Genomic DNA, 24,437 nt, shown 5'->3' on the forward strand with positions numbered 1-24,437 from the left:
AAACCAGTATCTCTTAAGAATGCAATAAGAAGACGTGAAGCGGGCTATCACTTATCCTTGTAAATTTGGCAAGGTTCATAAAAATTGCAACGAAGAAGCACAGGAGGCCCATTTGCGAATGGATGACACGCGAAGAAGCTGAGACACCTGCGCGTGAAACAGCGAAGAGAGAAACACGAAGAAAGAAACGTACAGTCTTTGTCAAGAAAAACGAAGTTACTAGGAATATACGTGGTGCTAAGTAGCGGCTCCGTCGTATTGCAGAAATCCTGGTGGTAGAAAGCTCTGCAGGATGAAGATGAGAGTTTGAAAAGGCAAAGGGTAACAATACCCACTGCCTTTGCCTACACTGCGCTTTTGGGCTTTGAGGATGTAACCGGACTCAGTTAATGTCGCGCGCGGTTACACTGTTTCTTTTCAGAAGAGCTGCACATCAACGCCTGTTGCTGGTCAGCGACAGTTGACTGTTCAATCGCTGCTGAATGTTCAAGAACAAGTGGCTGCCGATGGATGTTCATAGGGACAATTGATCTTTAATCAACACCTTTGGGGCCAGCGTTCTTGCGCCTGGGCCGCTCATGCTCGACGTGCTAAGCCAGGGATCATGGCTCCTGTGCGCCGTTCACTTTCGCGCGTGTAGCCTTGCCAAAAAGTGAATCCGCCTTCCGGTTCCGCTTCGGTGGGTGAGCGAGCGTTGCTTTCCGCGTGCAAGGTGGTCGGCGAAGAATTCGCTGGCTATATCAACGCACTGTTGAAAGTTGAGTCCGGTGAGCTATAAGACCATGGCAGGGCAGTATTGCGAGCCGAAAGTAATAGTGCGGAAAGACTGGCGGAGTGGTACTGCGGTCTCTTAAAGCAACCACTTCCCATTTATATAAGGCATGTGCACGCTGACTGTAATGTCGTTCTATTGAAAACCCTGCTTTTGAATAAAGTTTTATCATGTTATTCGCGTTTGCGTCTCCACTGAAATGTTCTGGTTCTAGGATTTCGCGCGTTACTTCACGCCCGTTATCTGTGAGCTGCTTCTTAGTGTCAAAGACGTTGAGGTCACGCTTTTGAAGACGGCCGCGGTGCTTTTGCCCAGCTCTCTGTGCTGCGTCACGACGCATAGTCGGCGTGAACGTCCTGTCTGGTGCACGAGACCTGCCATGTGCCAGCCAGTGCAAATGATGCAAGGCTACATCTTGTTCTTTACACGCCATTATGCAGTGCTGTCGATACTGACGAGCCGAGTCAGGCGATGCCAACAGAGGGGTTCGACAGCGTTGCGTCACCTACCAAGGAGCGCTCACGCATCCAGTTTCAGCAGAATACTAAATATATTATTTATTGTTTCCGTAACCACTTTCGGCTCAGTCAAGAAACGGCCCAGCCAGAACTATGATCTGCGACTCGGCCACAATTTGTATGTGCCTTGTAGCGGTCCCTGACTCCACAATAACAGTAGCTGTCTGCTTCTTTCGCAATGCGAAAAGTCTCCAGTTTGATAAACTGAATGCTTGGGCGAGTCGTTTAGAGTCACTGACTCTAGAGTAGTGACCCATCGAAGCCAGCTAGCGTGCGAATGGACATAAATAAAGAATTACAGACATGGGCGAAACCCTTTTGTTCATGTCTTTCTTTCTTTCCAGTTGTTGCTATTCGCGTAAATTACTTATTTGTCGCAAATCGCGAATTTTTCATTTCCTTCAACATTGTTTATCGTTACGTACCCAACATACTGCACCAGACAGAACTCAAAAGTGGAAAGTATCAAACCATATAACAAAACTATGAATCTCCTCCTTCCCCAACCCCCGCCCTCCCCTACCCCCTGCACCTTGCTCATTCAACGCATTGAAGGAGTGTGATATTGCTGTGCACTTACCATGCGTTCTCTTTCTAAGCACTAACAAAGGAGAAAATCTCTCCTGTTCAGCCACTTCAGTTAACATATATAATTTGCACATTGTTTTGTCTCTTGTTATACAAAACGAACCTTCTGAAATTTAGTGTCACTGGCGTAGTGTATAAAATAACAGGCAATCGAAGACTGTATTATGCGAAATGATGACGCATTCCGTGTATTTCGCGGCACATGTCTGGCATTGATATCTTGAAGCTTGCACTGGTGTCACGATTTGGCTAGCTTAAATTAAATGAGAGTGCTGGTGTAATTATTTGATTAGCTTGTTCATCGTAACGTATACCTAATCATTATTAATGTAACTTGCTACTTCAATAATTGAACCGTTAGTTTACACATCCATCGCAGCCAGTACGTTGCAGAACAAGAAATCTACGTTTTTTTTTTCTCTCTAACTTTATCTTCCTTTTCTTTGAGTTCTTTTTTTTTTATTCCTATTTTTATAGCGATGCCCTTTGAAATGCTTGCTATCCCGCTGCACCGCGGCTTGTCTTTCCTCGTTTTCCATCGGGTTTCTGTTCGTCTACTTAGTTTCACATTGTGAATGCAGCCGTCGGCTTTTCCTCCTGGATGGGGCAAGCTTTCGCTCTTCCTGCTTAAAATAGCTATATCTCTCATCTATAATGAGAAAGGAAAGCGCCAAGCGGAGACGGACCAGTTCCAACCTGGCAGTCTACAACACAAGAATGAGGACTGGTCGCCAGGAAGGCGCGCTCTCTTCTAATCTGACGCATGATGATGAAACAACATTCAGAGCGAAGTTCGGAACTGTTTCTTTGACCCCTGCTTGGAATACCGGTAACTTCAGTGGCGTAATGGACTATGTTGCTGTACGAATGTAATTATTGGTACTATATAAGCCGCCTCCCCCCATTGACTAGTTACATCAGAAGTGTATAAGGAGTGTACGCTGGCACTTATGAGTTAGGTCACGGAGCCCGTGTCTACAAGGTAAGCTTACCTGAGAAGCAATGCGAGGCTGCGTCTCATTCGCGGCGCAGCTTTGACGGTGTAATTCCTGTAATTACGCGCGCTTCCAGACGTCCGGCCGCCCCCAGATGTGTCGCTCAGTTCGGCCAATTACGCAGTCTAAAGCGCTAAACCTACCTCAAGGTTACACACCCCTCCTCTCCTGTCTCGATTGGATGAAAGCGCGCGCGAGCCAGCCGCGTTTATTCCTGTTCTCTCTCAGGCGATCGGAAGGGAAGCCACTGTCAGTTTCGGAGCGCCGGAATACGGCAGCCCGCGACAGCACTGGCACCTTGCCGTCCTCCGCCTCGCCAGCGCCGGCGGCACGCTCGGTTGCGTAATGAGCTTGGTTGGGCGCCAACTTTGACGACCGATATTTTCAGGCTCGTGCTCTTAACTAGAATACAACGGCACGGATAAGTCCTTGGGTAATGGTTGCCTTGAACCTTGAAAGAACGGATGCCTGCTCACAGGTCTGTGATCAAACAGTCAGCTGATGTACTGTTTTAAATAACTATCGCACTTTGTGACGTGCATTGCGACACATGTCTGCCGGGTCAAATGATGCGGATGCAGAGATGAAAAGCGCCCTGCGGCCGTCGCTTCTTAAGCCTACACATGGTAAAAGAAATAGGAAAGGACAAAAATAAAGAAAACAAAACACGCCCCTCGCACCATCCCACGCCGCGCGGCGCCTCGCAGCAGTCAGAAATAGGGTGCCGCTTTGCGCTTCCCCGCTTGGGAGACGCCTGCCTCTGGTCGACGAAGAAGGGGCTCATCTTAAATACTCTAGAATTAGTGCCTACGGATGAACAAAGCAATCAACCAAGTAAGTACGCGGTCGGCAGCCGGACTTTGTTTACAGAAGATGCCCCTAAGCATCGAAAACAGTCTTAAGTCGGCCTATGGGAGTGAGACGTCGCAAGCGGAAATCCGCATTTATCGGTTTTGATGTTATCAACTAATACCATCTGTACGTTTACTCTATACTCTATACGTATACTCTGTACGCACACTCTACTAATACATCTATTGCGTATGCTTTTCAGTGACGCTATAATAAAACGTCCTTAATATGCGGATTACATTGGTGCGTTCGTCAACCGTTAGTGAGAGAGGCTGCGCTGCTTATGAAAAACGTCCAGATAGTCACAGTGCGTGCTTTATTGTAACAGGGGTCTTTATTGCGACAGAGCTTCACGGCACAGGATGCCTGGCCGAGAGGCTCTTAATTTGGGCAAGTTCTTACGGAACAGCGCAGAAGTTTTGGGACACGTAATTAATTAATTAATTAATTAATTAATGCGTGATTCTTCATACCCTTGACGCTTCATACCCGGGGCAATACAGCTTTTCATTATGGCATGAAATTTGAAAAAAAAGTTATGTGAGCAACTGTATGCGTTGTTTCACTACAGCGAGAAAACGAAAAGATTGAAAGAAAACAAAAGAAATCCGAAGAAAACAAAGAAATAGGCGATGTTACGGTCGCAACGGTCCTCGCCGCTATACATTCATGGTATAAGAGCAACTTCCAAGTATAGTGCACGGTTGTGTCATGGTCAAACTTGTGTAGAATGGCCGCGTGAAAAAAAAAAAGAAAGCATGCCTATCCCCCCCTCCTTGTCATTCAACAAGAACCTCACACCTCAAGCAATCGTTATTTTAATCGGGCAGACAGTACAGCAGAACATATCTGGCACGTGCTGTTGCCACCGCGCACAGTTTCTAAATCTTTTGTGGGACGTGCGCGCCGTTTGTCTTGACGTTCGCGTAAACCGACTGGAGAAGAGCGGAAACGCAGGCGGGACGGCAAGCAGGTCAGACGCCGACGGGGCGAACTTTCTTGGCGACCTCAGCATCCTGTTTGCGCTCTTCTCCCTCAGTATATAAACAGAAGAACGTCGTCAGCACGGACCACAAGCAGACTTCTGGCCCCGGCTTATTTTGCTTTATGCCATCTCTGGAAGCTGGCGTGGCTCGTGAGGCTATCTTATACTGCTAAGCAATTGTGCGTTCAGTGCATAAAGTTTTGCGTATCGAAGCGACGGTATAGGTTACGGAGCGCGCACTTGTTTCTGTTACACTTCCCTTCCTATTATTCTACAATTCGCCCTCCCTGAAAAAAAAAATGAAATAGAAGACTTGCTCAACCTGTTGGGCTGCGCATAGCACAATCAGGCACAACAGCAGCGTCCCAAACACTTTTGATGCTCTTTCGTCCCACAAGGTCTGAATGGGTGCAAAGTTTGTTGCTTTGAACTGTCCCGCACTATACATACATGCGCCAGCACTGCAATTTGTTAATTCTACCAGGAAACACGTACACATATCTGCACAATGTCCATTGTACATTCAAGAACGGTAAGCGGAATTTGAACTCAGTCAGATGTTACATGTAGTAAGCTATAAAACTGCGCATTTGACTGCTGTATTGTTCGTGTATACCTGCACCGTCTACGAAACAGCTCCTTTTCTCTCTCCTCAAGGTATTACCAAATGTTTTGTTTCCGCATTTTTCTACATTTAGTTGCTTCTGATACTCTTCTATAGGGAGTTTTTGTTGTTAATATGCTTACTCAGACCAAAATGTTTGTGTAACACGAGCCAGCCGTAAACGCTTGCTAAACATGGGAAATGTGAATCAGTCATGTGCATTCCGTCGTGCTGCACCCATCACTTCCTCGAGATAACAGTAGCAACTATGCCAGCGGTCGATGTCCCTACGCGCAGTAGTCGGCCGGAGGATTACTGATGGCTTCAGCCATGGACACTCGCGTGCAACCGGCCCGGCAAGGAAGGCTCACACGTGTATTCGCGGGAGAAAGACTCCGCACATCTGGCTCGCTTCCAACGCAGCCGGCCATTATTATTTTTTATGCCACTTCTCGTACGAACGAGCGTACACGCACGGCAGCACAATGGCTCCCGCTCTGGTTTCGACCAGCAGTCCGCCTACCGCGCACAGTCAGCCTATACGTCGGACGCGCGCGTGCCACAGCTACGTCTTAATTGATGCGCTGAACGGATCGGCCGACAGAGTTGTAGATCAGCGCGCCCTGATTAACACAAGCTTCCGATCGCCCCACGGCTTCGGCGTCCTCAAGTTCAAGAGCGCGTCGAGCGCGCGGCGGCGGCCAGCGAGAGGTGTCAAGGTCCATCGGCCGGCAGCGCAGCGCGTGTCAGCGTGCCGGCGACAGGGGCGGCTCACCTGCAGGAGGGCTATCACCAGCCGGGTATTGCCCGACTGCACCGCGATGCTGCTGATGGTGGTGGTGGTGGACGCGCTGCTCGCCATGGCTCCGGGATGCGGCGGCCACCTGCCGCGGGTCCAGCGGGTCAACAACACGCGGTTGTTGTGATTGGGCTGCTGGCAACTTACGAGTAGGAACCCCCGGGGTCGCAGCCGCTCCTCTCGGGTCGCTGCCAGTCTGAAACTGGGCCCAGCCGCCAAATTTAGGCAACGGCCCGGGCCACGTGGCCAGCGCTCGAAATAGCGACAGTCCCCCGTACATGTGGCGGCAGCCATGGCCGCCGGGAGCTCTCCGCGGCGAAGAGCCGGCGCGCGGCTGCGAGCGTTCGCAAGAGCGCGCCAGCATCCGCGGGGTGACACGCCCGCCGATGCAGCCTCCGCCACAGGCCTCTGTGACGGCCGACTCGGGACGCGCGCTTCCCCGACAGCGTGTCGACGCTGCCGGCCGGGGGCAGTAACCTCGCCCGACCACGCATACATGTGAGCCTCTGACATCAGCTTGTGCAGACGCAATCGACCTCATCGCATTGACAAATACTGCTTCCGGTCGGCTTCCAGGAGCTTGTTGGAATAATAATCCTTATACGACACATCTAAGAACTGAGAAATCCAGAAATAGCGGACGCACGCGGTTTCGTATGCAAGAAATAGCCGAAGTTGTACGGCGCGTCCGCAAAACCGGAGCTCTGCTTGGATTCTTTTGTACGGGGGGCCGACTGCATTGGCTATGGATGCACTATTTCTATATATAACTCTTCAATAAGTATTTTGTGATGGCTATTCATATATTTGATTTTAGTTTGATTTTGGTTTTCTTTGCTTGGGTTTTGCAGGGCAATGTGAGTGTTCTAAGCCGCAAGATAAAATTTTGGACCCTCAAGGACACGCTTGGTGATAATCAGACGAGTTCCCATTCCTCTAATCCTCGTGAAGAAAATCCTATGAAGCATTTGTTCACATCAACGTGTGACGTTGGAGGCCTAAGATGGTGCAAACAACTGCTGATGTTAACAGAGGCGGAAAAACGAAGGCGAAGACTGGCATGAAAGAATTGCTAGTGTCAGGCAGAAGCGAGGCTGCCACGAATGTCTACTTCCCGTACGCTCTTCTGCGTCCCGTTGCGACTATAAATTGCGAACATGACTGGCACGCGCTTGAATCGCAGGCGCCAGTGAGCCATTCGCACACAACGCGCTGCGAGGATCAGCAGCCAAGGCGGCGCAGAACCTGAGCCCCTCTGCAGCAAGAACATAAAAAATTACCGACGATTACGTTACTTCCTAATGCGAAATTTGAGCGCAGCAAATAAGCTGTTTCACCTTTTCGATAGATTGAGGCAAAGAAATCGAGCAACACATGTATGCGCTATCACAGAATTTTTTTTTTATATTTCCCGTACTCCTGGATCATCTCGACGGCGGCGACGGTAAGCTTCTGCTTCGGCGGCACGCACCTCTGGATTCTGACGGCGACGGCGCTGGGCCTCTGCTCTGGCAGCTCGTTTAGCAGCAGCAGCAGCAGCAGCAGCAGACGGAGGACTTCCATCGGTCGTCTCGCTCATGGCTCAGAAAGAACTGGCAGATAATTTCGCAGTGGCGAATGGCAGCGGCAATTTCGGCTCGGGCGGTGCACATATACAGATCCGCCGCCACCGATCTGGCTCTCTGATTGCCACCGCACAGGGCGAACGGCAGCGGCAATTTCGGCTCGGGCGGTGCACATATACAGATCCGCCGCCACCGATCTGGCTCTCTGATTGCCACCGCACAGGGGTTGCATTGGAGGAGGAGCGAAGAAAGGAATTAAGTTCGAGCCGGCGCTTTGACAACCCGAGACTCGCAGGAAGATGGGGGAGGGGGGCGGCGTGTACACCCAGCGGCAAACGATGGGGGCAGAAGCGCGCGCAGCAAGCGGACAACACGATAAAGGGAGGAGGGAAGAGATAGCAGCGACTGACTGATGCCGCTGACGCCGATAGTGAGTCAACCCCAGCTGCGGAGTTGGTTTCAGGGACAACGCCGCCGATGCCGACACAAACAATATGATACCCTCGCTTCCGCAGCGCTAAGAACCAGGTCTAGCCGTGGGAAGGTGGTCACGTATTCGTCGACGTGCCGGGGCCTACGTGAAATAACCGGCGCGTCGGCAACTGAAGAGCACCCTATTCGCCACACAAGAACAGGGGGGGGGGGGACCCTTTCCTCCTCTTTCTGCATGGCGGCGACGGCGTTCTATGCAGTCACGTTATCTTGACTCTCTAGCGGCGTCAGCGGCATCCAGCGGTATCAGTCGGTCGCTGCTAGCGCTGGGGGGATGAAAGGGGGGCGGAGCTGGTTACGAGGCCGACGACAACGCCGACGACGACGCGAAACCCAGGAACGGACGCCAAAGAGCTGCGCTCTAAAACGTTCGCACCACGCGCTGCCCTTCAGAGAAAGGCAGCCTCAACGCCGGAAAGCTGCGGCAGCATGCTTATTGTGCCAAGCGTCGTGCAAAGAGCGATGAAACAAAGAATGTTAGGCGTAACGTTAAGAGACAGGAAGAGAGCGGTGTGTATCGGAGAGCAAACGCGGATAGCCGCGTTTGATTCTGATTGAAATTAAAAGGAAAAATGGAGCTGGGCAAGCCATGTAATGCGTAGGTTAGATAACCGGTGGACCGGTCATTAGCGTTACAGAATAGGTTCCAAAAGAAGGGAAGCGCTGTCGAGGACGGCAGAAAATTAGGTGAGGTGAATAAATTAGGAAATTCGCAGGCGCAAGTTAAATTCGTCCTGCAGTGGACATAAAAGATGATGATGATGATGATGATGATGATGATGATGATGATGATGATGATGTATGTGCGTACCTGCCAACTCCCGAATTTTATAGCGATAGCAATTATATTGATACTCCAGGTGCATTTCCGTCGTCGTCATCACAGTCGGCGTTCCCGTGACGTTCCGTATAAAGTTTAAGCGTGATAACATCGTCGCCGCGCGCCGTATGCTGTATGTGAGAGTGAAAGCGTGCGAGGGTGAGCCGTGTTGTAAAGTCGGGGATCCGTGCGGCGAACGAAGTTTGCATGGATGGTGCTGTGCCAGGTGCGGGGGAGAAAGGTTCCGAGCGACGTTTAAGAGAATGAAAAAAAAAGGTTTATATTAAAAAGAAATACATGGTTGAGTTTTACAATACGGTTCCGACTATCGGAGCGCGCTATGGTAACGTCTTTGCATGTCCGAGTGTCTCACTGTTTTCGAGCGTCCCCCCTCTCTCTTCCACAGCCGTCTGGCCGGATCCGCTTTTTATGCCCTGCGTCGTCATTGTTCAGTCGCTTCCTACAATCCGGCGTCAGGAGACCGATGACCTCAGGTCCCACCAATTCAGAGGTTTGTTGCCCTTTCCTTCCGGTGGGAGTTTTGTCGAAACATACGCACATCACTGGGCACAAAAGGGGAACTGGGATGGTACGCTGACTCCGTCTCCAGCGTGGTCGTGCCAATTCGTGCGCGAGATAGGTGTGAGGAATCGTAGCCTTGCATGCACGGACCTCATCTCCGGTGGGGAAGTTCAACATCCCATTTGACAAGGCCGTGGGCTCGTTTCCCATAATTGCTTCATCCGTAACCGGAGTTTTGTCGCGGAGTGAACGGCCGACCATAACGGCCTTGATGGGCTCTTTGTGACGGTCAGGAGAGACGACGTTGCTATCTTCAAGCGAGCTGCCTTGAAGTGAACGATGAGGCGTGACAACTGCATGTCGCCAGGGTGGCATCCCCCGCTCTGAAGGACCGCCGGGCACAACAGCCGACGATGGTGGCTCAGCGGCCACTGTGACCGCTGCGTATGGCGTGGCCGTGCGGGCTTTATCTTGAAAGTGATCTGCAATGGGGACAGAGCGGGCCGCGTGCTGATAGCTTCGTGTGCGCTGTGTTCTCGTCGCTTAGTTCGCGTTGAAGTGAGAGGCAGCACGAAGGTCGATTCGCTTTCTGCCGCTGCCGTGCTTTCTCACTCCAGAGTTTTGACAGCGAGTGTGCGCGGTCATCGAAAGAGATTTGTTCATGTTTGCTTGGACGCGCGTGAAAGCATGCTTGTTAATATAGTTAGTAAGCGAATGGTTACAAGATTATATGGCCGATAAAACTACTATCCTTACTTTGTATAGTTGTCTACTAAATTATTATTGCAATCGATGCTTTGCCTTTCGGGCGAAACTGCGACTTTCTTTTTTTCGTAATGTGTACCAATTTGGGCTCGTTCTGCGATTTTACGAATGTTTCGTCAAGTTTTACGAAAAATACATCCCATTCGCGAAAAAGTCTCAAATGTGTCGAAATATGGGGCGGTCCATGATACCTGTGCCAACCTCATGACCTCCGTCATCAGGCGGTTATACTTTGAACAAGTTTATTCAGACATATCCCTGAAAGTGGTGAAATCGGCAACGACAATGTCGTTGAAAGAGTCACTGTTATGTAAATACAATGCATTTATTTTCACAATCTGCTGTTCATAATAGCTATATCCACTAAATAAAGGATGTTTTCAGCCCACAAAAGGTGTGTGTTCATGGTAAACTTTCAGAAAATGCGTGCGACCCCCCCCCCGCCTCCTTCCTTGTCATGGCCGCGACATCTTTACGAATTTTAACGTTAACAGGCTGGCAGGTATGTACAGTATACGTGACTATGTATGTGTATATGCTCATTCACTCAAGGTGACCAGCACGACGCAAAAGTTTCGCAATGGCCGCTTACGAAGAGATGCTAAATTACACACCTAATGAACGCAAGCTTGTGCACGAATTTACCAATGTAGCTGTTCAGCTTCCTTGAAAATCGTACACAGCGTGGTCTGCGATTCACTGTTCCGTATAAACACGGTGCTCCCCATTCTGTTTCGTGTTTGGGAACTGGTCCAGCAGGACGACGGCACACCGATTTCCTTCCGCTTTATCTAGCTCCGTAGGACTCACTGGGACTAGCACTATCGCTGCTTGATTACGGGACCATCAATTGTCTTGAGCGCTACGGCAATGCACTGGCGGCGTTGGGCAGTTTTATTTTTCTTCGTCCTGTGGCGACGGTTAAGTAGAGGTTGACGTGACGACGACGCGATAACGACGACGAATCGTCGATGACAACGCGCCGTCAGTTCAATAGAAACGGTGAACGGACAAAGCGAATCCGATATTGTGAATTTAGCTGATGTCGCAATAAATTTGAAATATCGCATTTTTTCTTCGGTGCTTTCTCTAACTCACAACTTTCCCAAAACAACGCGTCTTATGTTAGTGCGAACACAGTTAGTTTAACTAAAGCTGGTTACTCCTACCTTGGTGTTCCTGACTAGAACAATTAAACAACGCGTTGTAGCTAATTGGTTCACCGTGAACGGCTATGGGAGCAGACTAGACAAAATATTTGTTTGTTTGTTTGTTTGTTTGTTTGTTTGTTTGTTTGTTTGTTTGTTTGTTTGTTTGTTTGTTTGTTTGTTTGTTTACCCCCTCAGCACAGGGAGTTTGGACAAAGGCAAAGCTGCAAAAAGCTGCTTGGAAGTGTCTAAAGTCCAAAAGACTACATAAAGACAGAACTCGTGTTAATCTTGGGGCGACTTGCAGGAATCATTTTATCGATCGTAAAATTTTGCCCCACGGTGAAAAAGCTTCGCACAAGTGATACGCTGCCACAGTGATACGCTGCGCGGGGACAAAAGAGTGAGACAAACAGTTTTACCTAATGATAGCTTCTCATGATAGTTTTGCCTTTGTCACTCAACAGTTTACTGTGCGGAAACTATAGTTCACACTATGGTGCGAAGCTTTCTAACCATGGGCCTTTTGTCACGCCTTTTGTCATTGTGCGTCCTTCCGTATCCTGCCTGTATGTGCTATGCATCGACCTCGGGGACCAACTCCAATTTTTCTCTTCACCTAATACTTGTGAAACGCAGAAATGCTATCTTCATTAGACAACCAGTAAAATGAATTTCAATGAAATTTGCTACCTTTTAGAGAGAAAGCTGAATTGCACAGATTGTTGGGAGCAGAATTTTTGTTCGTGATGCCATATTTTTTACGGAAGCTATATAAAATCATAAGCAAAAAACAATTACACACACATTTTACAAACCCATAACTCAGCACACAAACGGTATCGCAGTTGTGTAAACTGCATTTGTTAGAGCACCAAAAGCGAACAAATTTGATGTGAGTTTATTGCTTACGTAAAACTGTTGGAGGATTTCGCTCTATACCAGGAACGGGGAGGATGAGGGCGGGGAAGGGGCTGCCGGGGCTGCCGCATACTAACACACAAATTTTGGGGTAGCATATGCCCGGTGCGCTTCGCGTATATACGCCACTGAGCACGCCCCAGAGGATATTTTGGTTTACGCTAGAAATTGTGCAGCGTCGTCCAGATAGCGTTCTACCGCAAGCCAACGAGGGTGACGCAGTGAGCTTGTTGGTCGTTCATGCTGAACGGGAATGAAGCATAGCACAGCGCCAGGACATTGACACGAGAAAGAAACAACAAACATATAGTTTCATTCGGCAACGAAATTTTATTTCGGGGCCAGTTAAACTTATATTTCAATCATGTGCATCACAAACCACGCGTCAATACACATTTCTAGCGAATATACCAAGTACAAGAATAAAAAAAAACATTCGAAAAATTAGCAAAAGTTGCAAACAACCACGAACCGTCGTTACACATTCTCTATGACAAATGCATATCAAGACATGCTACGGTATTCAAGCAAGATCCTTAACCGACAAGGAAAATGAAGGTTCGCTGATGCATTGGCCATACAGTGAAAGAGTAGGTATGATCTTCTTAGAAGCGGAACATGCCTGCATATAGAACGTAACCACTCTCGGAAGACGCTATTCTCGGTCCATGGCCAGATACTGCAACTGCAATGCGGACAACGGAAGTGCCGTTGAAGTTCCTGCATGACACGAAATTAGACGAGCGGGTCTAGTATAGGGCCGCCGTTTAATGTACATAAGCACTCACTACTTTTCTTGTCCTCATCATCATCATCCATCCCAATACTCTCCTTCCCTCTTCCCCAGTGCAAAGTAGCAGTTCGAGATTATTATTATTATTATTATTATTATTATTATTATTATTATTATTATTATTATTATTATTATTATTATTATTATTATTATTATTATTATTATTATTATTATTATTATTATTATTATTATTATTAATTGGCATCCCCTTTGAAACGAGGTGGTGACATATAGTCACCTAGCCTGCTTGAGTTAATTATTTATGCTATACATGCTTTTATTCTAGTATTTTGTATACATCTCCTTTATCTTTTTTCTCTTCCTCAAAACTTTTATATCTGCCTTGTACTGCTACTGATGCCTGTAACCAATGCAGTAATATCAACCTCTTCCCTGCCTTTTTTTTTTTTACACCAACACTCTAAATGCCTCTTACTTACTTGCTTACCTACACTGCTGACCGATTGGTGCTTTCATCCACTTTAAATCCAAGCGCTTCCGAAGGTGTACGTTACCTACGGGTCTCGTATTCCATTAGGATGCGCTGAGTGGTCTGTGAATTTTTGCTGCAGCGGATGCATGGCTTCATCTTGTTCGCACTAGTAACTATGTCACAGCAACTGCATCAACACCAACAAGCCCAAGTTTCTGTGTAAATTTGTTGCGAATATTTGCTTCGGTATGTTTTTGTCCTTAGGCAACCAGCTCGAGCCTCAAATAGCACGGCACTGCCCTTTGTACTTCGCCGATGACGCTGGCCGACGTGCCCAGGTTGGGCCATCGACACTCCTTATACCTTTATCGAGAGCAGACGCTGCAAGAGAGCCTCTCAATCTCGTGCGTACCATCACGTTGGGTTACTGGTATACACCGCAGAACCGTAGATTACACAGCCTCGACCCATCACTGAAACTGAAATTACCAGCAAACCTTTCCCGACGTGAGGCAACACTGCTGTGTCGGGTGTGGGTAGGAGTAGCATTCACTAACTCCTACAACTATCGCATTGGAATGGCGGACTCACCAATGTGCGCTAAGTACAAGTGTGAAGATACCATCAATCATCTTCTGTGCCACTGTTCTCGCTTAGATAATCAACGCCAGTCTATCCAGTGTGTCTTGAATAGACTGAAAGATAGGCCATTTACAGAAGAAAAGGTCTTGGGAGCCTGGCCTCACCGTTATTAGCGCAGAAAGCCATTCGAGCGCTTCTGTAGTACCCGAAGGCAACATACTTGAGTGCCCGACTATAGACACACTACACCTAGCCTAGTGCATGTGAAAATGCGATATACAATTATCTCTCTCTGTCTCTTTCTTTCACCCCCCTCCCCACCTACGTGTAGGGTAACAAATTGGACTCAGTCTGGTTAACCTCCCTGCCTGTCCTTCCTCTCTATCTCTCTCTCTCTCTCTCTAGCTGCCCTTTGTGTTATCGTACAGGTTTTCCCTTCTAACTTCTTCCTTGACATTCTCGGTTCAGAGGTCGACCGAGAATGCTTCTCGATGTCTTTCCTGTCAATAAATAATATATATATATATATATATATATATATATATATATATATATATATATATATATATATATATATATATATATATATATATATATATATTCCTCTACAGATACAATTATAATTAGCCATGTCAACTCAGAGTTGCTTTTACCTAAAACTAGCGCATCTTCGAACCGGGAGACGTACACACATGTTTGGTAGCACAACGCGAGACCATCGGAGGGAATCTTGCTAACCTTATCCTGCCTTCTCTCAATCGTTTAAGCTATTGCCTGTCTGCCCGATGTAACGTTTCGCACAAGATAGTGTAATGTGGTAAATTACCGCTGTTAAGAGCGTGACAAACCTATTTATGTGCCTCTTTCCGCAGTGATGTTTTTTTTTTTTTTTTTTTTGCGGGATTTGTCTATTTGCAAAGGCCAATTTATTTGGGGCTGAAAAACAACATTTACGTTTCCTCGACGCCTATTCTTTTTTTTAAAGGGTTGCATTGCAAATGATGGATGTAGAGAATTAAAGAGACATTTTTGTCCCGGGCAACTTCTTCGCTGCTATAGACGCCATTCTTCGTGAGCATACCTGCCTAAATAGCCCTTCAGATACCCACTAACCCGTGACTGAGGTACCCTGCGTCCTTGAGACGCTGAGCTTACTGTTCAAAACTAAAGTTCATTAAATAAGAACATGATTTCTTCAAGCTGTTGTTAAAATACAGGTTAGCTATGCCTCTCTTCAGTCCATTCATCTTTGAATGGACTGAATGAAATGGGAGAAGTGACTTGTTAGCTCGCGGACAGTACGACCAGTGGGTGATGTGATTAGTGAACTCCAACTTAACATCAAGAAATTTGATACTGATAACGACTGGTATTTCACAGCAGGTCTAGTGGACGCTCACGTACAAAAGAAAAAAAGGAACTCGGCACATTCTTTTTAAGGCATTGAGAAGTGCGTTTAAGAAGTATTGAAAATCATCAGCAAAATCTAAGAACTTTGAAAATAATCGCACCCGCGAGGTGATTCTACATGCTCCTGCCTAACTGACTTAACTGTTTTATTGCAACGGCCAGCATGGGTCACGGGTTTCCCACGATCACCGCGCCCGACTTCAAGGCTCCCGGCGCCCGTACGAACATGCTTTGTCATCTGCAACGTAGTCTAGAGAGCATACTTTGAGTTTCTCAGTACTTTATCGATTTTTTTTATTTATTTTAGCTTTGCCATGCGGAGGTTATGTTTAGCGAGCGCACAGAGTTGTGCACCCGGGAATTCCGAACACAGTAGGCCCTATGCGGTAGCTGAGTGCAGAGCCCTTGCGCGAGAGCGATGCTAGCCTTGCGATTCTGCTGCGAAATCAGGTGATTGTTTGGATAATATATCAGTGAGTCTGAGGATGGTGTCAGATCATGTTAGCTTATCTAGGACAGTATACATATCCGTAAGACCAGCCCGGACTGTCGTCAGTTGTTCGGCAGCGAGTTACATTTTTCTGTCTTGTCGATTCACTGTTTTTTTATGCTGACTGATGTATCGTAGAGATGTACGTAAAGATCTTTGAGCTAGAACATTCAAACTTTCGTATGCTGTAGGCAATAAAGGCGCGAACATTTTGTATATTTCAGAATATTTTTTTCTTCTTCTCTTTCTCTTTTTTCAGAGTAACATCCTACGCATTTCCCTTATACAATTTCAGCAAAATTTGTATTTCAGAAATTATATAACATATTACGCCCTAACATTAGCCTCTCAAATATACTTGGGAAGCCTCCTTAGTATATATATATATATATATATATATATATATATATATATATATATATATATATATATATATATATATATATATATATATATATATATATATATATATATATATATATATATATAGAGAGAGAGAGAGAGAGAGAGAGAGAGAGAGATCAAGGACAGGAAAGGCAGGGAGGTCAACCAAACGAGCATCCGGTTTGCTACCCTACACTGGGGGTGGGGGAAAGGGGAATAGAAAGAGGGAAATAGTGAGCACTGAGTGCGTGTGGGAGGAATCATAGGGACACTGTAAAAGGTCTCTTAAGCCGGTGCACTTCAAGTATTGTACCAGTGCACGAATCGCTTTTTGTGCCAATGATGGGTGTGGCCACGGTCCGAGTATCGTTGACTCGGTGAATGGTTTTGAGTCCAGTCGGTGTAAAGTTGCCCGCAGAGAGAGGCGTTGTACATCATAGCGAGGGCAGGTACACAATAGGTGCTCGATGGTTTCCTCGCACCCACAGGAGTCGCACACCGGGCTCTCGGCCATTCCCAAACGATAGGAGCAGGCGTTCGTGAACGCCACTCGCAGCCACAAGCGGCACAGAAAGGTTGCTTCGCCGCAGGAACGGCTAGATGGCAGTTGTAGCCGTAGCATGGGTTCCAGTTTATGTAATCGGCAATTGAAGGCACTTGAACTTCAGAGATCTTGTGACTTTTTGCGTGCAAGTAGGCGAAGTTCCCTGGCAGCGTCCGACCTCGCCAAAGGTGTTGGACGCGTCTGGGTATCTTCGTGGGCAGACCGGGCAGCCTTGTCAGCAAGGATGTTGCCGACGATGCAACAGTGAGCAAGAATCCATTGAAATAGAATGTTATGCCCTGTTTCCAGAGCATGGTGGTGTACTTCCCTGATGTCGGATATCATCTGCTCGTAAGGTCTGTGATGTAATGCAGACTTGATGCTGCGAAGAGGTGCCTTAGAGTCACAAAATACAACCAATTTCTCTGTCGGCTCTTCGGTGACGTGCGTCATAGCGGCATGGAGAGCTGCAAGTTCTGCCGATGTAGATGTAGTCATGTATGACAATTTGAATTTAACTGTAACCTGCTTAGCTGGAACGACGAATGTGGCAGTTGAGCTGGTAGCTGAGGTCGAACCGTCGGTAGTATGCGGTCATGATACGTCTGGTGCAGTAATAGAAGCGTCAGCTGCTTCAAAACCGGCGATGGATGACTGGCCGTCTTTGTAATTACGGGAATGGCAAAATTCACTTGGGGCTGTCGCAGGCACCACAGGGGAGATGAAGGCCTCGCCGGCGGTGTAAACGATGACGGTATGCACTCTTGATGAGCGCTAATCAATCTTGAAAAGGTCGCTTGAGGTCTCTCGGCTGGCAGGGAGACCAAATGATGGTCAGGGATCCTTGACAGATGGCGAATGTGCGCTCTGAGAGAGTCGACAGCTACGTGTGTCTGGATCATATGGTCCCCAGCGATGTCAATTGTGGCTGCTGTTGAGGTGCACCGAGGCAGCCCTAAACACATGCGTAGGGCTTGACCTTGTATGCTCTCCAAAGCGCGAATGTTCGTCTGGCACGTATTTGACAAAAGTGGTTGACTGCAACGTAGGAGTCCGAGAAACAGTACCCAGTACAGCTGCAACATAGAATGGACTGGTGTACCCTAGTTTTTCCCGCAGAGAAATTTGAAGACCTGAGCAATGGCAACTAACTTCTTCAGATAGACGCAGTGAGGGCTCCACGAGAAGTCGCGGTCAATGATGACTCCCAGAAGGCGACGCGTCTTAACATAGGACACGGCTTGACCATTGACCGAAACGGGATACAATGACATTTGTTTGCGCGCAAAGCCAACCATTGCGCACTTTTCAGTAGACACACTGAGGCCTTGTTCTCGGAGATAAGACACCGCCATGGTTGCCGCCCACTGAAGCCTGGCCCGTACCTGAGGGCGAGCCACCGCACAGGCCCAGATGAAAATGACGTCGGCGTATATTGAGACATGAACTGTTCGCGGTAAGTACTCGGCTAGTCCTACCAGGACGAGGTTGAACAATATGGGGCTGAACACTCCACCCTGTGGCACACCATGGCAGATGTAATGTTCCGAAGTTGGGCCATCTACGGTCTGCAAGAAAAATCTTAGTCAAATAGTCCCGTATCCATTGATACATCCGGCCACCAAAGCCCACAGCCTCAAGTGAGCTAAGCATGGGCTCATGGGCGACGTTGTCGTATGCTCCTTTGATATCTAGAAAAAGTGCCACTACTGATAGGCGCTTGAGGCTTTTTTGTTATTGGACCCAAATCACGATGTCAATGACGTTGTCGATGGACGAGCGACCTCGAAGAAAGCCCGCCATGGCGTCCGAATAGATGTTGACTCGCTCTAGGTACCATTCCAAGCGAGCAAGAATCATTCTTTCCATCACTTTGCCGATGCAACTCGAAAGCGCAATCGGACGATATGATGATAGATCAAGCGGAAACTTTCCAGGTTTAAGAATGGAAATCAAGTGGCTCGATTTCCATTGTTTAGGAACGACGCCGTTGTGCCTAGACTCATTGTAGTAGTTGAGCAGCTCACCACGTGCTTCATGTCCAACGTGGCATAGGGCAGCGTACGTGATGCCATCTGGTCCTGGTGACGAAGAACTCCTGCAGGTCGCCAACGCAGCGTCGAGCTCTTCGACTGAAAACAGCACGTTCATTTCTGGTACACGTGCCTCAGAGATGTCAATAGTGCTGCGTCAGTGATGATGACCACGGACACAGCAACCCGTGCACAGCACTCTTCAGCCACATCAAGTCCCGAGCGGAGTTGGTAGAGGGCCAGAGCAATAAAGGCCTTCCTTTGATGCTGAGATGAGCAAAGACCCCTAACCGTTCTCTATATGTGCGAGAGTGATTTTCGGGGATCAAGCGACCTACAGAAAGTTTTCCATCGCTTGTATTCCAATTTATCCATACGAACGCTGGACTTCTTTTGTATGCGTCGTGAAGCCCTCAGATCCAAGACGGACTTCGTGCTCCGATACCTTCTCTCCGCCTGTCGGCGTGCCGCACTCAGCCTCTCCAGTTCAATGCCCAAGTCTGTTCGCCTTGCTGACCTTCTAAGCGAGCAGATGGATGTTTGCAATGCTTCTGCGATTGCATCTTCGATAGTGTGTGAAAGGCCTTCCTGATATGCGTCATCCATGTCCTTTTTAAACCTTCACCAATCAACTGCACGCAAGACAGTATAGAGGAGCGTTGCTCAACTCCTGTCATCTTTATGCATGTTGGAATATGGTCACGTCCATGTGTTTCTATGTCCGTAAACCATTGGACGCTCGAGGCAAAACACCGTGACACCAAAGTTAAGTCCAAGCAGCTACTATAGGTCGTGCCTCGCAGAAATGTAGGGCTGTCGTTATTCATAAAGCACATTCCTTGGTCGGCAGCAAAGAAGGCAAAACTCCTGCCTTTGGAGTCAATTTTAGTGCTTCCCCATAGCTAGTGACGCGCGTTAAAGTCACCTGTGATAACCCAGGGTCTATTGGTCATTAGTAATATTTTCTTAAGTCTTTTGCCGTCAAAGTGACCCGCTGGGAATATATAGGCTTAAATTAGTGGAAATGACACAGCCTTCTTTTTGACATGCAGGCAGACATATTGGTTGTCATCATGAGGCTCTACCGCGTTAGCGACATATGTAAAGTCCGTGCGGATGTAGATAATTACTTTGGTGCGCGCACCGCATGTGGACGAGACGAAAGATTCGTAGCCAGACAGTCTGAGTGGAGTTGATGTATTTGGTTCACAAATGACTATAGTATGGGGAAGCGATTTGTAAACACGAATTGACGAAAGTCTGATAAACGGGCCTTGAGACCTCTGGCATTCCATTGAAAGATCGACGCACGTTTAACTTTAGTGCGGAAGGGGACTATTGGTCGAGCCATGTTATTATAACCACCGTTTACTTTAAATAAAATTCAATAATGAAGCCTTCGAAAAGGGCCTACTACTTCACATTGACTTACGGGTTTGCCAACTATGGGGTGAGTCCCGTTACGTGTACTATTACATGAAGGGTGGCCGGATACTTAGTCATTTAACTCTTTCCTTACCACAGCCATTGAACGTAGTTCACAAGCGACTCACCAGTACCGCGCCAAATTTTAACTCTCCTGGCGCCTTTACCTACTACAACGTCGTCTAAGGAGTAGACTTTTATTTTCCGACTAATTTATCTCTTTGCCATGTGGCAGCAATTTTTTTACAAGCGCGCGCAAAGGAGCGCACATTGTCCTCGAGAAGATGGCGGGCGCTCCACAAGTTGGGCTCACAGGTGGAACTCTCGCGATTCTGTTGCGCCCTCAAATGACTGCTTGGATTAGTAACAGCGAGCCTGAAGATGATGTCACATCATGGAATTTTAGATGTAGACAAGCAAACGCAACCCCGACAGTGGACAGATGTTCGGTAGCGAGTTTTGTTTACTGCATTTTGACGGCTCACTCATTTCTTGGGCCGGCTGATAGGACATACATATGCTTTCAGTATTGCATACATCTTATTCAGTGTCTCTGCAGCATATAGTGGAGATTTACTGCCCGCATCCCAGCATACTGTGACGTTTGGCCCAATATTTGTCGCACCTACCGGAAAGAAGCAATTTCCACTCGGCAAAAATACATTTTAATTATAATGTAGAACATTGAAACTTTCATTGGCTGTGCACGAAATTGAAGTGAAAACATTTTCTGTTTTTTATTATTTTATGTTATCAACACAACGTTTAATATTTACTGTATTTTTCATCAAAATTCGTGTCTTACAAGTTATATTATTTAGTGCTCCATAAAATGCGTTTTTGAAATTTATATTTTAGGAAAGCACATTTCATTAGTTTGCTATTGAGATTCATGGTGTCCTTTATTTTTTTATTTATTTTTTTAGACCTAACAATTTCTTTCTTACAAAAACGCTATAAGCGCAGCGAGCCGGTTTTGCGGAGGAGTTCCTGGGCGAGGTTAATATACTTTCCCGCTAATAACGTCAGCTTCAGAACACTTCTTACCAAAAATTAATTAATCAACTTTTTCACTAGTGCCTAGTTCAAATGGTGGAATTGAAGGCAGTCACATTTAATGCACTCCCTATTTTTTTTTCATATCTTGAAAGTCGCACCTAATTAGAGATATTTATCATCGAAATTCAACGGCGAATTCAGGCAATATCGAACCCGAGCACGGCGGGAGTGCAGAAAAGGCTATCATATCACTATCATATCAGACCGAAACGCCTCGTGACGACAACCGCGAGGAAGTTGGAAACCGAACGGGGTCTCGGCCAGTCGCGGCAGCTACTGATACGGCGAGCTATCACCGACAAGCAGGTGCGGCTGTGGCTCGGGTTAAGGATCTGCCGCGGCATGCTGACATCACTCAAACTTCGCTCCACAAGTCTTTTGAGGGGCGTTGCCGACCGAAGCGCAGCGGCACGCGCTGCGTCTCGATAATGCCTGACTTTAGCTTTGCAATTCAAAATTATGGATATCTAGAATTAGGTGCGATTTGCAAGACTTTTAAAAAAAATGGGTGTGCAATAAAACGTGACTGCCTCCAAATATGCCATTAAGACACTGCATCCAAGGCACTAATAAAAAAGTTCATTTATAAATTTTTGTTAATTAGTCTTCTGAAGCTCACGTTATTAGCGGCAAAGAATGTCCGCCTCGCCTCGTTCGCTGCGCTCATGACATCTTTTCCTGAACGATCTGTAAGGTCTAAAAAAACGCCCCGGTATTGCAAATCTTTACTAAGTACTTCAAGTAAGTGCCCTTTGTTCTATAGCAACAAAATAGTTAAATATACTAGGTTGCTAACAATAAGATCAAGCAAGATCCTATAAACCGGCCTGTGTTTTTATTTCTTTGTGTGTTTTTTTTTTCAAGTATACGGTCTAATGTTCCGTTGAACCGAACGCAGTTATTGGGCTCCGAGCGCGCTCTGTTTCGATATTGACATGGATTTATCGTTGAATTTCGATGACAAGTGTCGGGAATTAGGTGTGACTTTCAAGGTTTAATAAAAATGAGGGTGTATTAAAATGTGACTGCCTTCACTGGAATGACGATGTTCATTAGCAGTTCTAACAAACATAGTTTTTTTAGAAAGTCACTTTACGTGAAAGCTTAAAATTTCGCCAAACCTGTCAATACTGTGCTGTGATAATAGCGAAGACCTTTCACGTCGACCGAGAAGGCCTTCACTTCCTTGTAAGCATGAGTCTTCACAAAAACGAGCACTTCGTCGGAACTGTTTACAAGAAAAGAGTCAGTCGCCGCGGTGGCTTAGCACCTATGGTGTCCGCCTAAGCTGGAGGTTGCGGGATCAAATCCCGGCCGCGGCAGCCGCGTTTCGAGGGGCCGAAATGCAGAAATGCCTGCATCCTGTGCATTGGGGCCACGTTAAAGATCCTCTGGTCGTCAAAATTAATCCAAAGTCTCCCACTACGGCATGCCTCATAATCAAATCGTGGTTTTGGCACGTAAAGCCCCAGAATTCAATTCAGTATATGGTCACGGATTTCTACAAGGTTGATTTCACTTACCAGGTATATCGCGACTTGTTCCTACCATGTGTTCTTCTTTGAATCTATAACACGCAATGGCACATCTTTGTGTGTTTTAGCGCTGAAAAATATGCCCAGGCAATTGTTCTCGCTTCTTTCAACGCTCTTCTAGAGCTTGGCGACTCATCTTATTTGTCTTATCTTATTAAGTTTCTGGTTGCTGGTGAGAATTGGGCAGTATTTACAGAGGATGTAAGGTTTGGGAGTGCGTTTGAGAATTTAGTAGTAAGAAGAGGCGTTGATTGTTCTTGTGATCCTAGGGCGGGGCATGAGGGCCTCGGCTCGATCAAGTTTGGTTGCCTCGGCGCAGGCTTTTTGAGGGGCACTGTTTGGGTGATAGGTCCTCCTATTGAAACGTTGGCCAGCCTTTATGAGGCACCTTATCCCTGTTTATAATCTTTATACCACAGTGTGATATTCCATCTGTCAGCCCCTTTTTTTGATAATGAAGATAATATAAACGTAGCTTACGAGAAATTCCATTCTTTACTACGCCCTTCATATAAAGCTGCATTTACAGTGTTAAAGCTGTCTTCTCGTACTAGAAGGAAACTCGGAAAACCATGGATTAGTGCTCAGCTTTATCAGCGTATCAAAATAAAAAAGAACTGTTATACCCCAACTTTATTCGTACGCGAGATCCAGCTACATTGGCAGAATTTAAGTGCCGTAATGCTTTAACGACCGACTTAAGAAAAACGAAATGGCATTACTACCAGAATCTTATTGAGGGCGCATATAATCACGTCGAATATGAGAGGCTTTAAACTCACTAACTTCAAGAAAGAAAGCCAGCGATAAAATTACGCAACTCGTAGTTAATGGTGAAACTCTCAGTGACCCGCCGTGGTTGCTCAGTGGCTATGGTGTTGGGCTGCTGAGCACGAGTTCGCGGGATCGAATCCCGGCCACGGCGGCCGCATTTCGATGGGGGCGAAATGCGAAAACACCCGTGTGCTTAGATTTAGGTGCACGTTAAAGAACCCCAGGTGGTCAAAATTTCCGGAGTCCTCCACTACGGCGTGCCTCATAATCAGAAAGTGGTTTTGGCACGTAAAACCCCAAATATTATTATTATTATAAACTCTCAGTGGTGAAAGGCTAGCTAATGCAATAAACACACATATTGTGGATGCGGGTTCCTATATCAACACCAACCTAAACGTGTGCGATGGCACAATGCCAGTGGGTGCGACGCTGAGTCAATTTCTTTTCCTGCGACCCACTGACCCAAGTGAAAATCTCAAATGTAATCAACAAGCTTAAAAATAATGTTACTCCTGGTGTTGACGAACCTGGCACAAATGAAATAAAGTTGATGTCGCCGTTGATATGCGAAGTCCTTAGCTATATAATTAACCTCACTTTCACTACTGGTGTATTTCCAAAACAAT

At 46.9% G+C, this 24,437-nt stretch overlaps 1 protein-coding gene across 1 annotated transcript in view; it reads right to left on the minus strand.

Moving 5' to 3' along the window:
* The window catches only part of LOC142565958 (uncharacterized), a 47,085-nt gene extending 40,769 nt beyond the window's left edge, over positions 1-6,316 (minus strand). The window contains exon 1 of the mRNA XM_075676595.1: positions 6,090-6,316. Coding sequence (XP_075532710.1) covers positions 6,090-6,176 — 87 coding nt within the window. The 5' untranslated portion in view covers positions 6,177-6,316. The remainder of the gene's footprint in view (positions 1-6,089) is intronic.
* Between the last annotated feature and the right edge of the window lie 18,121 nt (positions 6,317-24,437).

Source organism: Dermacentor variabilis, unplaced genomic scaffold (genome assembly GCF_050947875.1).
Source record: "Dermacentor variabilis isolate Ectoservices unplaced genomic scaffold, ASM5094787v1 scaffold_12, whole genome shotgun sequence".
NCBI classification, from domain to species: domain Eukaryota; kingdom Metazoa; phylum Arthropoda; class Arachnida; order Ixodida; family Ixodidae; genus Dermacentor; species Dermacentor variabilis.